The sequence below is a fragment of the Caretta caretta genome, chromosome 1, assembly GCF_965140235.1.
Source record: "Caretta caretta isolate rCarCar2 chromosome 1, rCarCar1.hap1, whole genome shotgun sequence".
Lineage (NCBI taxonomy): Eukaryota > Metazoa > Chordata > Testudines > Cheloniidae > Caretta > Caretta caretta.
In genome coordinates, this window is record NC_134206.1 from 81,642,764 (window position 1) to 81,656,845 (window position 14,082).

The 14,082-nt window shown below is 42.6% G+C and overlaps 1 protein-coding gene across 15 annotated transcripts in view; it reads right to left on the bottom strand.

Annotated features, from left to right (window-relative positions):
* MYCBP2 (MYC binding protein 2) overlaps nt 1-14,082 on the bottom strand; it is a 420,373-nt gene that overhangs the window by 215,493 nt on the left and 190,798 nt on the right. For all 15 annotated transcript variants that reach the window (XM_048852688.2, XM_048852718.2, XM_075129126.1 and 12 more), the window contains 3 exons: nt 10,679-10,871; nt 9,468-9,742; nt 7,722-7,943 (listed from right to left, as the gene is read on the bottom strand). In XM_048852688.2, the coding sequence (XP_048708645.1) occupies nt 7,722-7,943; nt 9,468-9,742; nt 10,679-10,871 (690 nt within the window). The remainder of the gene's footprint in view (nt 1-7,721; nt 7,944-9,467; nt 9,743-10,678; nt 10,872-14,082) is intronic.

Below are 14,082 nucleotides of genomic sequence, written 5' to 3' on the forward strand. Positions count from 1 at the left end.
CTATAACCTGAAAGACAATTCCTAGATAGGCTTGTGTATAGCCACGACGGTCATAATAGACCCTTATATTCTGTTACCTCATCAATAGCTGTATCCCAGCAATGGAAGCTCTCCCTACTGGAGGAAACTGTCTCAGCTTTTTTCATATAGCATGAATCATACAATGAAAGTCAATGCAGAGATTAAGCAGATATGTATCAGTCTGCATGTCTTCTCTGTCCCAGAAGCTTCCGCTTTTTGTAAAGGTATGTCTACATTGGATAGTAAACCCAGGCTCTGAGTCAGCTTTGCACCCAACCCCCCCCCCCCCCCCCCCCCAACCATCCACCAGAGTGGATCTGATTTAAATCACTAGTCAGGAAGACTCGATTTAATCATGGATTTCTACATAAAAGTGCATTCTTTTTTTTTTTTTTTAAATCAGATTTTTATCCACCCTGCCATCCACACACAAAACCTTCTGAGAGGTGCCAGAAGCCTCTCAAGATGCAGGCCTGCTGACTAGCCCAGGGCCATGAGTCTGAGTCAATATCCTACTGTGGCACAGGTCCAAGCCTGCTACCTTTGCAGTATGGATATAGGCAAAGCCCAGGTCACCAGACTTGTGTTTGGAAAGACCATCATTGCTATCCCACAATCCCCTAGGCCTGTGTGTTCTGAACCTTCAACCCCCAAACTTTCCCACCTGACTTCCAGGAACTGGAAGCAACCTCCTGGTTAAAACAACTGCCTGGCATTTAACCCTCAGCATACTGCTAGCTGGACAGAGGAACACAGAAAGATTCTGATGAATCTGTGGTGTGAGGAGAACAAGAGCCATGGTTTCAGCAAGAACTCAAGAAATGAGCACGTGTGCACAAGCATCTTGGAGAGGCTGGCAGCACCTGTGCTCCACCAGCCCAGAGATCAATGCTGGGAGCAGGTTAAGTCCTTCAAGAATGCCTTCCACAAACCCAGCGACAGAAACCACACCTCAGAGAACTCCCAGTCTACCTGCCCCTTCTACAAGGAATTTGATCAAGTGCTGGGGACCACACCAAGAGGCCTGAGCAGGGATGGCATGCTTATAACCACAGAGGCAGAACCAGAGGAGTGCCTGCAGTTGCTGGATCAACCCCTCAAAGTAACCCCGTTGCTGATGCCAGTACCAGATCAGGCTATGCTGCCAGAGCAGCTGCAGCACATCCTGGGCCCATATTCAGAGGATCTGTTTGGGGACAGCCCTGGGGAGCAGCCCACAGCCAAAACAACAGCACAAACAAGCCCTAGAGTTGGAGCCTGGGAGATTTCCGCTACCATTGGGGGGGGGGGGGAATAGGGGTAGGAGGGAAAGAATTATTGCTAGTAAAAATGGGAGGGATTTCCAGGATATACCAAATTATATTATGTTAACAAGCAAAAGGCTGGTAGCATGCTTCCTTTGGGGGTGGACTCCACACCATTTCCAAAGCTGCCGCTCCCTCGCCCTGAGGAATTCAAAGGGGATGGCAAAAAAAACCAGGGGGATGGCAAAAAAAGTTAAACAAGCAGTTAGCGTTAACTTTTTACTAGCTACACTCTTATTGATAGAAAAATGAGTTGATGTATTAGATTTATGGAGCTTACATTCCTTATTCCTGCAAGTTAGCACTGTCTAACTTCATCACAGTGGACCATCCTCTTGGCTCAGCTGAAGTATCGTCAGTCCAAATGGTAGCAGTGAATGTATTTTGTCCTTGGCTGCCTATTCGGTCTATGCAGGAATGTAGAGTGGGTGTAAGGAGGCTGTAATGCATCTCCATCCTAAATCAGAATCTTATTGATTTTGTCACAATTTTTCACCCATTCCTGGCTGGTGATGCATGTGAACTTCTCACAGAGTATGTCTATGTAGCTCCTGGCAGCAAGCCTCCCAGCTGGCGTCAACAAACTCAGCCTTACACTACAGCTAAACATATCTGTTGGTATTGTGGGTTGGGCTGGGGCTCAGACTCTGAAGCCTAGGGAGGTGCGTAGGCTTCAGAGTCCAACCCTCAGTCCAAGCCAAAACTTCAAAGCCCTGCCTACACAGCTAGTTTTGGAGTACTAGCCCAAGTCCAGCAACCCAGGCTGGGAGGCTCGCTGCCATGGGCTGTGTAGACATATCCACATAGTAGGAACTCTAGATGGTTAGTTAAATTCCAGGGCTGAGCATACTTATTATGGCTGCCTCTGTAGCTCAGAAGCCCTCTTCATTCATAGATGTGATCGGACACCAGATACCAAAAAATCTCCTTAGAATAGATGCATGGCGCTCCTCCGCTGGTCTGTAATGTAAGTTCTTGTTTCTACTCAGGCACTTCTAGGACAATGTCCTCCAGACTTTGTCTTGCCTGAAAGGACTGTAAAATCATAGTAACAGGGTCCTCTTCATAGGAAACCTCAGTATCAATGGGAAAAAATATGGAGACTTGTTTATTATTTTAATTGATTTTGGTATGTCAATTTATCATGTCTCTTGGCTTAAAGCATGGCTTGCAGGAGCTTCTAAACCGGCCAGTGAGTGACGAATAAAATAAAACCAATTTATATAAAAATATCATATCCTGTGACCTTGAAGTACTGCAGCCTCTGAAAAAGGGCAATAGTCTTTTCCCCACCCCACACCCAGATCAGACAATGTGCTCTTATTTTCCTTATCAGTTCCTTTCACCTTTGCTGGACAGACACAAGCAACCAGGAGCTGGGGGAAGCAGATTCTCAACTAATATGCAAGAAGAGTCAGGAATGAAATGATGCACGAATTTTGGCCAGGGCTGATGAACAGCTTGATTACAAGAGAGAAGAGGAGGCTATAGACAGAGGAAGGCAACCTAGCTAGCAGGAGGAGAAACTGATGGTGTAGTTTCTGCAACACGGCCAGAGACTGAGGAAGGAGGACAGGGTCCAGCACCAGGAGCTTTTTTAGAGGTTGCTCACTATCAAGCTACAAGCTGTAGCTCCACGTGCTGAGTCCCCGCTCCATTCTACCACGTCCTGCAGCCTACGCAGTCAATGGACAATTCTGGGGTTGTCCGGTTCATGATTCAAGCAATAAACACTGCATGGGACAATAAAATGTATCCTGTACATGAGTCTGCACCTGTTCATCCGCAGCTTATGCATGCAAAGCACACCAGAATGGCCAAGGAGAAAAGGAACATGGGAGAACTGCTGTGGTGCCACTGTACAGACGAATCACCCTCTCCAGTTCCTTCTCTAGCATGAATCAAGAATTAAGTCTGCAGCAGAGGGATGAGGATGGATAGTAGAACGCAGATAAGGACCACCTATCTCAAAGAACTCCAGCCACAGCACAGGTATGTAACCTCCCCATTTCTTCTTTGTGTATTCCATTCTGCGTGATTGATGAGCAGTGTCTATTCTGGTGGTGGGTGTGAGGAAGACTGGGACACTGCAGATGGGAGCACAGCAGTACCCAAGAAGTGTCAGCTTTCAAGGCTGGTACTATGGCCTAATATCTAGAGAAGGTATGCATTGACTTACAATTACATAGGGATATCTCTCAAAAGCTATTGAAGCTGTCTGAGCCCTGGTAAAGTTGACTTTCAAATCTTGTAGTGGAGCAGTGTTAGTTCATAACACAGTAGGATGCACCCTCAGATCCACTTGGGAAGTCTTTTCAGACAATATGGCTTCCCTGCCATTCATTCTGCAAATGATATGAACAGCCTAGGCAATTTTCTAAATGGTTTTTATTCTTTGCTGATAGAATACCACTGCACTATGAACATCCAGAAAATGCTGACGTTTGTATTTGTTAGAGGTGTGAAGTTTCAGAAAAAAGTTAGGTGATGGGCTGATGGAGATGAAAGTCTGAAATCACTTTAGGAACAAACTTAGGATGCAGTCTCAACACAATCTTAACTTTGTGAAAGACTGTATTGTGGGTTTGCCACAAAGTCTCCCACTTCATCCATCCAATGGAGTTGATGGCTTTAATGGAGAAATGATATAGGAAGCCAGACACCAATGATTCAAAAGGAGGCCTTGTTAGTGCTGAGAGGACCAGATTGAAGTCCCAAGATGGAGGAGATTTGCTTACAGTTGAGAAAGTTCTCACTTAAGTCTTTCAAAAAATGAATTGTTACATGATGGACAAAAATATAGCAGCCATCGATTAGAGGATGGCAGGCACTAATAGTTCCCAAGTGGACGCCTACTGAGCTAAGTGAAAGACCTGAGATCTTCATGGAGAAGAAGCTGTCCAGAACAGTATGGATGTCGATTTCTCCTGGAATTATGTGACAATTATTGGCCCAGATGGAAAACTGTTACCACTTGGATGTTTAGCATTTTCTCATGGACTTTTTCCAACTGTTGAGAATAGCACCAACTGCCTCTGAACAAGCTTTTTCTAGGCTAAGTGCCCATCCGAAAACCAAGCTCCTATTCTCTTCACAGGGAGTCTTCACTCTTCACAGGGAGCTGTTGGGAGGGAGTCTCCCTCCTCTTGTGTGGGAGGGAGACTAACTTGTTTATACTGTCTGTTTGGTGAGTGAACTGTGTGAAGCTAGTCATGTAGGTAACCACGTCTCACAAATGGGATTACACAAATGCAGGATGCCACATGACAAAGGGGCATGAAACAGGTACAAACTTGCATCTGTGGGCTTAGACCAAGTTGTGCAGCAAGCTCTTCTGTGGCCTGGAACCTGTCCTACTGAAGATACACTTTTGGCTGCGATCGAGTCTAGACTCGCTTCTACAAACGCTATGGACTGCGTTGGTGTCAAGGTGGACTTGACAGCCCAAAACATCAACACCATATACTAGCACTCTACCCAGATGTTACAGAACACTCAGGAAACTGCAGGTACTGCATGAGTACTGCAGGACAATGGCTAACATCTTCTCTTCACTAAGACAAACTTAGGTGTAGCTCAGACATAGCAAAGAAGAGATAATGAAGTGTAGATAGCGCCTCTTTACTACACCTGACCCATGCTCAAACACTGAACCTACTCAACACAAACCACCCCAGACTTGCTAAATGTAAGTGGTAAATTAGATTAATCTGATATCTCCAGAGTGGTGTCATGGGTGAGCTAATCATCCATTTAGGGGAACATGTGAACTCCCAAACCATGCAAGAAAGCCACAACCATCACCCAGCATTTTGTGAAAACTGGGACTGATGCCAGCTTCAAAGCCCTGAAAATATCATAGAATCGTAGAATCTCAGGGTTGGAAGGGACCTCAGGAGGTCATCTAGTCCAACCCCCTGCTCAAAGCAGGATCGATCCCCAAGTAGTCATGATGTTCCTCCTACAATTAATCTAAGATACTGTGGTGATACGGAATTATCCCTATAAGAATTTTCTGTAGTATCTGGCTGATGAATCTTGCCCATATGCTCAGGGTTTAGCTGATCGCCATATTTGGGGTCGGGAAGGAATTTTCCTCCAGGGTAGATTGGAAGGCCCTGGAGGTTTTTCGCCTTCCTCTGTAGCATGGGGCACGGGTCACTTGCTGGAGGATTCTCTGCTCCTTGAGGTCTTCAAACTACAATTTGAGGACTTCAATAGCACAGATATAGGTGTGAGGTCTTTTTTAGGAGTGGTGGGTGAAATTCTGTGGCCTGCGTTGTGCGGGAGGTCGGACTAGATGATCATAATGGTCCCTTCTGGCCTAAATATCTATGAATCTATGAATCTATAGGTAAGCAACAATAGCATCCAGGGCAGGAAAGAGAAGATGTGACCATCTTGAATTTTTCCTTGACCAAATACTGATTCAAGTCCATAGCACCAGAATGGGCTGGAGTCTGCATGTCTTCGATTATCAGGAAGAAAATGGAATAAATGGCTCTCTTTGCCAGAAGGAATTTACTTCCTACTGTGTCCCTTCTTGATAAGGCCATACCCAAGAGTGTACCAAGAGGCCAGGGGCAATCTACAGAGGTTGGGCTTTTTAAAAAATTTCATCTTGCAGATAAACCATAATATTCAAGATCCATGTGTTCTAGGTAGCTAAGGACCACTAACCGGCATGGTAAAAGGCCCCAAACTCCCCCCAGTAAGGTGGTTTGGCAAGCTACAGCAAGTAGCTGACTGTCTAGATCAAGGGTAGGCAAACTTTTGGGCCCAAGAGCCACATCGGGATGCGAAACTGTATGGAGGGCCGGGTAGGGAAGGCTGTGCCCCGCAAACAGCCTGGTCCCCACCCCCTAGCCACCCCCCCCACTTCCCACCCTAAGTGCCCCCTCAGAACCTCCCACCCCCGCTCCCTGACTGCCCTGACCCCTATCCACACCCCCACCCCCTGACACGCCCCCCAAGACCCCATCCCCTATCCAAACCCCCGGCTCCCTCTCCCCGACTGCCCCCCAGGATCCCCTACCCAATGCCCTTTGCTGCCACCCCCTTACCATGCCGCACAGAGCAGCAGGAGCTCGCAGCCCCACTGCCTGGATGGAGACAGACTCGCTGCCCACACGGCGTCATCACTCCAGGGGAGGGGGAACAGCAGGGGAGGGGCCAGTGGCTAGCGTCCCGAGCCAGGAGCTCAAGGGCCAGGTAGGATGGTCCCGTGGGCCATAGTTTTCCCACCTCTGGTCTAGATGTTCTGGAACCCTTCAAAAACCCTTCTTAGGTGCTTGTGGACAGGGGGCCTAGAATCCTTTCATTTCTTCTGCTAGTGAGCTGATTTGTCTGTGTAGGGAGGTACTGGACACCTTGAAAGCCAATCATTAATGTAGAAAAACACATCACCACCACCACAAATAGTGGTGAGGAAAGTGAAATACAGCCAGGCCCCACTCAAGTAAACATCTACTCTGCCTTCAGTGGAGAGATTTCTGCTGTTCCCCAAAGCAGTTCTCCCCAGAGCAGGGAAGTTCTTCAGGTTTCTTCTTGAACTTTTGGTGGAACCCAGACTACCGCAGCGAAGCATATCTTCAGGCTTCCAACTAAGAGCTGAGACAACAGCTCTCTTAATCCTATCACCCATAAGAAAAGATTCTTATGCAAGATTCTGGGCCCGGGCCAAGTCCATGTCTTCATGAACAATCCTTCAAAACATCTAGCATCTGTCATGTTGATTCATTAAAGTACAGTACTGGTTTTGAACATATACTATTATTGCTGCAGGACCCTGCTTCATTCAATGTGGAGGCTGCGTGGCTTGTGGGTTTTGTTTTTTTTTAATCCTTGCTCATGTGTGGTCTCCTGACTCATTCACTGCAGACCTTCCAATCTCTGAATGAAGCTGGGATCTCCCAGGACCAGCCTCAATCACTGCTTACTCCTGCCTTATTTATGATCCAAAAGTAGTATGAGATCATTCATTAAAGCCCATCAGTCTCACTGATCATGGACACACATTAAAAAAAGCCTTACTCAGCTTATGTGGTCACATGTGCTAAGTCAATAAAAAACAGATTATTAATGAAAAATATGTAATAAAACTAACAGTAACAAAAGGGTATTTTCCCAAAATGTACTCAAATGACTAAGCTACTTTTGATTAAACTTTCCAAAAATTAATTTTCTCTCCAGTTGAGAACAAATATGGGAAGTTTCAGCCTAAAAGATGAATCTTTGACAAAGCTGTAAGCATCTGAAATAGGCCACTTAGAATGGAAACATGTAGGCAACCTCAGCTACAATCTTATAAACCGGACTCAAATTACCTTTCCATTCTAATGGTTTGCTGTCACAAAAAAATTAAATAAATAGATAGATTTCAGAAAATTTCCTAACCTGACTAAGTTTTTCCATATGGGCTACCAAGAGAGGGAAACGGTGGGCCAGTGCAGAGTCATTCTCGGTGCTGACTTGTTTGACCATGGATCGCAGCAACACCTCTCCATCATAAGTGATAGGAAAGATAGAGGTCAGCTTTACAGAAGTGTGACATAGGGCTGACATTACAGCTGCAAGAAGCCGGCTACTTGATGTTTTGAAATTTGCTTCCTGGATGTCCTTTACAAAAAAAAAAAAAAGAAAGAAAATATCAAACAGTAAGTGAATTATAGGTTTTCAAATTCATACTACTATTTTGTGCACATTCCACCTTACATACCTAAATGGCCTCCATCACCATAGTACCTGAGAACCTCACAATGTCTCTGTGAAGTAGGGAAGTACTATTAACCCCATTTTACAGATAGTCTCTCTGCTCCTTGGTTCCTAAGTAACTTGCCCAAGGTCACACAGGCTATATTTCAGGCAGAACTGAACCCAGACCTCTTGAATTATAGTCTAGTTCTTTAAACAAGGGACCATTCTTCTATTCTCACAGTAGTTTCCTCTCTCCTAGTAACATTCAGGTTACTGTGCCACTAAAACTAATAATTTTTGTGCAAGAAGCTTCTACATCACAGTGAAAGGCTTTTTCCAGTGGCACTTTAGTTATTAAAGCTATTTTTAAAATGTTTGCTGTAAGTAGCAAAGCATAAAAATGTCAATTCTCTTGTATATTTTACATTCACTGTTTGGCTCTCAAACGGTTTTTAGCTTAAGTTTATTAACACATTATTTCTCTCAAATGTTGTTTTACTTCCCCAAATTTATGACATTATCAAATTACAACTTTTAAACTTGAAAATTATGTCCTCAGCTGAGCAATAAACTTAAGCATATCAATGATTTTAACAATAAAAGTTGGCCTTAGTAGGCTTCAAAGAATCAGTTTCATTTACAGCTATTCACGTGTTGCACCGCATTAGGTCACAGCTTCAATAGGGACCTATTGTGACTGTGACACTCCCATTTATTTCAACGAGAGTTAGTCACCTAATGAACTCCCATTGAAATAAATGGGAGCTAGGCACCTAACCTACATAGACACTTCTGAAAATCCCAGTAGGTGCCTATCTGCATCTTTAGGAATCTAAATACCTCTGAAAATCCAGCCTGTGGTGACCAGAAACAATCTGCCAATTCACTAAATACAGTTAATACTTCCTTTGTTTCTTAAAGTTTTAAAAGTAAAGCTGATGCTTATTTTTTTCTTATGTATCCAGCACATTTAAAGTATTTTAATTTAACTAAAATGTTTTGTGCATTTTCAACTAAATATTTCCATCCAAAGGCAAATCCCACAAACACAAATACCAAATAAAAAATTATCCAGTAAATAAGTGCATCCTACATCATTTTACAAAATAGTGTGTCCAAAAGGTTATCTATAAAAGCCTTAAGAATTTGTTTGTTTTCCTCCTTTTCTATTACACCTTCTATCTGAGACTATACTTAGAATGTCATTGTCAATTCATAAAATAAACCCCCCAGAATATTGTACCTTAGATCATAAAACAGCAGTTATAGGATTTATAGTATATTTATAGAAGTGAATAGCACAACTCGAATTGTAAAAGCAGGATAAAAATTAATCTAGATAAAAAAAGTGAAAAAAAGTAGAATAGGAATCTTATTTTTGTGTCCCTTTAGAGCACAGCACAGCATTGTAAGAACTACTGTTCAGTGATGTTATTTAGCGTATACCTGATCTAAACAATTCAGCAAGTCACAGAGGCAAGCCCATTGTAGAGCTGGTGTTGGACAGAAAGAGTGAAAGCAGGCTGTGAAAGTGTTATGACATTCTTGAAGAACAGCTTCTAGAAGACTCAGGGGCTGACTGAGATATCCTTGGGGGTCATTGTCCAGCTTTACCATACAGTGATCAACACCTTCAGATAGAATTTTTCTTAGCAAGGTTCTTGTTTTCCCAATGCAGTCTGCTAACTTGCTAGTTTCCTCTACAACAGCCTTAGCAGTAGCTAGAAGGTGACAAGAAGCAGTACATTAAATTTACAATTAACAAAATATCAGTGTATATTCTTGTCTATTAAAATGTAAATTATAGTCAGTAGCTATACACAAAAGTTACACAGAAAGTTAAAAATAGTACTTACACATATTTTTAACAAGAGAAAATTTAAAAGCAGTTTTGTAATTGTATATACCAACACAAAGCAAGACAAATCAAAATTAAGCAACGTTAAATATACGTAAGAACTTGAATCTTTTCAGTCCTAGATCCTAATGAAACAAAACAAAGATATACAGATGCTACTTTTCAGAGTAGCAACCGTGTTAGTCTATATCCGCAAAAAGAAAAGGAGTACTTGTGGCACCTTAGAGACTAACAAATTTATTTGAGCATAAGCTTTCGTGAACTATAGCGAAGTGAGTTATAGTTCACGAAAGCTTATGCTCAAATAAATTTGTTAGTCTCTAAGGTACCACAAGTACTCCTTTTCTTTTTACAGACGCTACTGAATTTTAATAAAGATGCACTTAGCTTGCAAGTGTGAAAACAGCAAACACATCTGCTTTCAAATTTTAATGGATTACGTTTACTAGCAAAGCAAATACTATGCACAGAAACTGGTTAACAAACCACAGAGTAGTCCTGAAGACATAGTTATGCACTTAATCATGAAAATATATTTCGATATAATTAGGAGGTTAATCCAACATGTGCAGTTATATGTTCCATTAGGCACATAATTGATAGTGCAAAAGTTTCCTATTTCTGAATGTATCAACCCCTACTCTCTTAAATTGCTCCAATAAAAATATTTCAAACTGTGCTACAGCTGCTAAAAATCAATTATTTGAAAATTTAGTTTATTACTCAAGTTATCTCCATATTGTACGTTACCTGTCTGCTGATAAATATGATTCACATGCATCAGACCAAACAATATTACCTGACATGGGGTATATCTCACACGTGTAGACCCTCAGCAACCTAAGACAACAAGTGCCCACAAAACGCAACCGCTCTAGATCGAGAAGGGTAGCTGTATACTGGAATCCTTTCAATCCCCGAAGCTCCTCAACTCCTAGCACTAAGGTTGTCCAACTCCAGTGAAGAATGCTCAGCAATGACTCAAAGCATTCCTATTTCAGGAAAGGAAAAAAAAAAGTCAAGTTCAAATTTCTAAGGAAGATTATAAACTAATGGCACCTATCTCCATCTGTAATATAAAAAAACTCTTACGTCAATACACACACACACAAAACCTTACTAACCACATTAAAGAGTGCTTTTAATTTGAGTATGAGAAAAGAAAGAAATGCAGGATCTACTTCACTATTATAACACAGATACACCCCAGCAGCCTGCATTGTATACAACAATACCTTGTGAGTGGAAACTGAAAACTGAAGATAAGCCTCTCTATCATATATAAAATATTCAGGTGATCAACATAGCTGATAGCCCTAATTAATGTATAATGAATTAAAATAAGCTTTCAAAATTGTTTTTAGTTGTTGAATAAGAACCATGGACAATTTTCAAAATATACTTATTTTCAACTGAGTGCATCCTTGCCTTAATGAAAAAGAATCTATAACTACATGCCTGCTGCTGTCAATGTCAGAGCTTACAAGCTAACCAGGTTTAATACTATGTCAGTACTTGGATGCGACACTGCCTAGGAACACTTAAGAGTTCTGGAGAAAAAAAGTGTTGGTTATTTATTAAGTGCCCTAAACAGAAAAGAGAAAGGATGTCCCCATCCCAAATAGTTTACAATTCAGGTTAAGACATGACATGATATGAGAAGGGATGACAAAACATAGGTTTGGTGGAGAGTAATTGTTAGTTTGTTTTAATGCTATTATTAAAAGAAGGCAACAAGGGTTTTTCTGGCCACATGGAAAGTTTTAAGGAGAAACTTAAAGGACGACAGCAGATAACAGACTGGGTAATTAAAGGAGTTTCAAACACAGATGGCCACATAAAAAAGGACATAAAAAAAAGCTGGTGAATGTAACAGGGTGGGCTGCCTCCCTAGTGCCCCTTGTGGCTAGGGGCGCCCTGCCTCATTTTCCTCTTCACTCAGGCTTCTCAATAATTCCATAAAGACTTCTGCCCAATAAAAATTCCCCTTCTTGAGGTCTGGTTTATTAGCATAAAATAAACTCAAAATAAAGTCTCTTCAGCCTCAGTCTCACACTGGGCACAGCCACTCCTCCTCAAGGTCTGCCCGCCTTCCTTCAAGCATTCAAACACTCTTCTGCTCCAGTTCCAACCTGGGCACAGCCCTTTCTCCTGATGGTCTGGCTTACTGCTCTCCCAGTACTTCTTGCCTGGATCTTAGCTTTCTCTGCCTTTTCCAATACCTTCTTCCCCATTGGTGACTTCCCTCTGCTGAATCAGGGCCCTGCAGGAGCCTTCTTCCTCTCTGCAGTGTTTGCAGGCATCTTCCAACACCAACCTACAGTCTCTTCTCTCTTTAGGCTCCCTCCTTATCTACCCCAGGATTGATCTGGGTTACCTGACCTCCTCATTCTCCCCATCTAGGGAGGAGAGTTGGTCATGGCACAGATGGAGCTGGGCTCATCTCCCCTTAAAGGAGCCAGACACGCTGTACCAGTGAAGAAAATTAAGATGTGGAAATATACTCCTTGAGGCAGAACCTTCAGAAAATTATTAGTTGCCAAGTGCTGACCGTATGGTTGGTGCTGTACAAGACAAGACGTAAAGTCATGTGATAAAATTAAAAACTAAATTAATCACCATTTACAACCAATAAAGATCCCATGGCACTCTTTGTAAGACAAGGATGTCCATGATCCAACTCACTATTTGTTTATGTAAGGGTCTCCATAGAATGTCAACAGTTCTTTATTCCGTCTTAGCGCTGGGCTGATATACAGTGTTCAACAGATGGGGTCTTCCACTCCAGAGTTAGCTGCATTTCAGTGCCCTATGTATATTCCTCACCTCACAGAGTGTAATGAGGCTTAAGTAAGTGCTTGGAGATCCACAAACAGCATGCACTCTGGAAGTGCGAAGTAATTTAATTTATTCAGGAGAAAAACTAATCTCAACAGTAACTACTTAGGAATCAGTAATATTCTGAAGGGAGCACAAGACAATAGATCAGGGGTGGCCAATTTGAGCCTGAGCAGGAGCCAGAATTTACCGATTTACATTGTCGAACAGCCATAGTAATATGTCAAAAGAAGAAAAGGAGTACTTGTGGCACCTTAGAGACTAACAAATTTATTTGAGCATAAGCTTTAGTGAGCTACAGCTCACTTCATCGGATGCATTCAGTGGAAAATACAGTGGGGAGATTTATATACATAGAGAACATGAAACAATGGGCTTTACCATACACACTGTAACGTGTGAGATCACTTAAGGTGAGCTATTACCAGCAAGAGATTGGGGGAAAAAACCTTTTGTAGTGATAATCAAGGTGGGCCATTTACAGCAGTTGACAAGAACGTCTGGGGGGGGGGGGGGGGGGTGGAAGGAGGAAGAGAAATAAACATGGAGAAAAAGTTTTACTTTGTGTAATGACACATCCACTCCCAGTCTTTATTCAAGCCTAAGTTAACTGTATCCAGTTTGCAAATTAATTCCAATTCAGCAGTCTCTCCTGGGAGTCTGTTTCTGAAGTCTTTTTGTTGAAGAATTGCCACTTTTAGGTCTGTAATCGAGTGACCAAAGAGATTGAAGTGTTCTCCGATTGGTTTTTGAATGTTAGAATTCTTGACGTCTGATTTATGTCCATTTATTCTTTTACGTAGAGACTGTCCAGTTTGACCAATGTACATGGCAGAGGGGCATTGCTGGCACATGATGGCATATATCACATTGGTAGATGTGCAGGTGAACGAGCCTCCGATGGTGTGGCTGATGTGATTAGGCCCTATAATGGTGTCCCCTGAATAGATATGTGGACACAGTTGGCAATGGGCTTTGTTGCAAGGATAGGTTCCTGGGTTAGTGGTTTTGTTGTGTGGTTGCTGCTATTTGCTTCAGGTTGGGGGCCTGTCTGTAAGTAAGGACTGGCCTGTCTCCCAAGATCTGTGAATGATGGGTCGTCCTTCAGGATAGGTTGTAGATCCTTGAGGATGAGTTGGAGAGGTTTTAGTTGAGGGCTGAAGGTGATGGCTAATGGCGTTCTGTTATTTTCTTTGTTGGGCCTGACCTGTAGTAGGTGACTTCTGGGTACTCTTCTGGCTCTGTCAATCTGTTTCTTCACTTCCGCAGGTGGGTATTGTAGTTGTAAGAATGTTTGATAGAGATCTTGTAGGTGTTGGAGCAAATGTGGTTGTATCGTAGAGCTTGGCTGTAGACAATGGATCG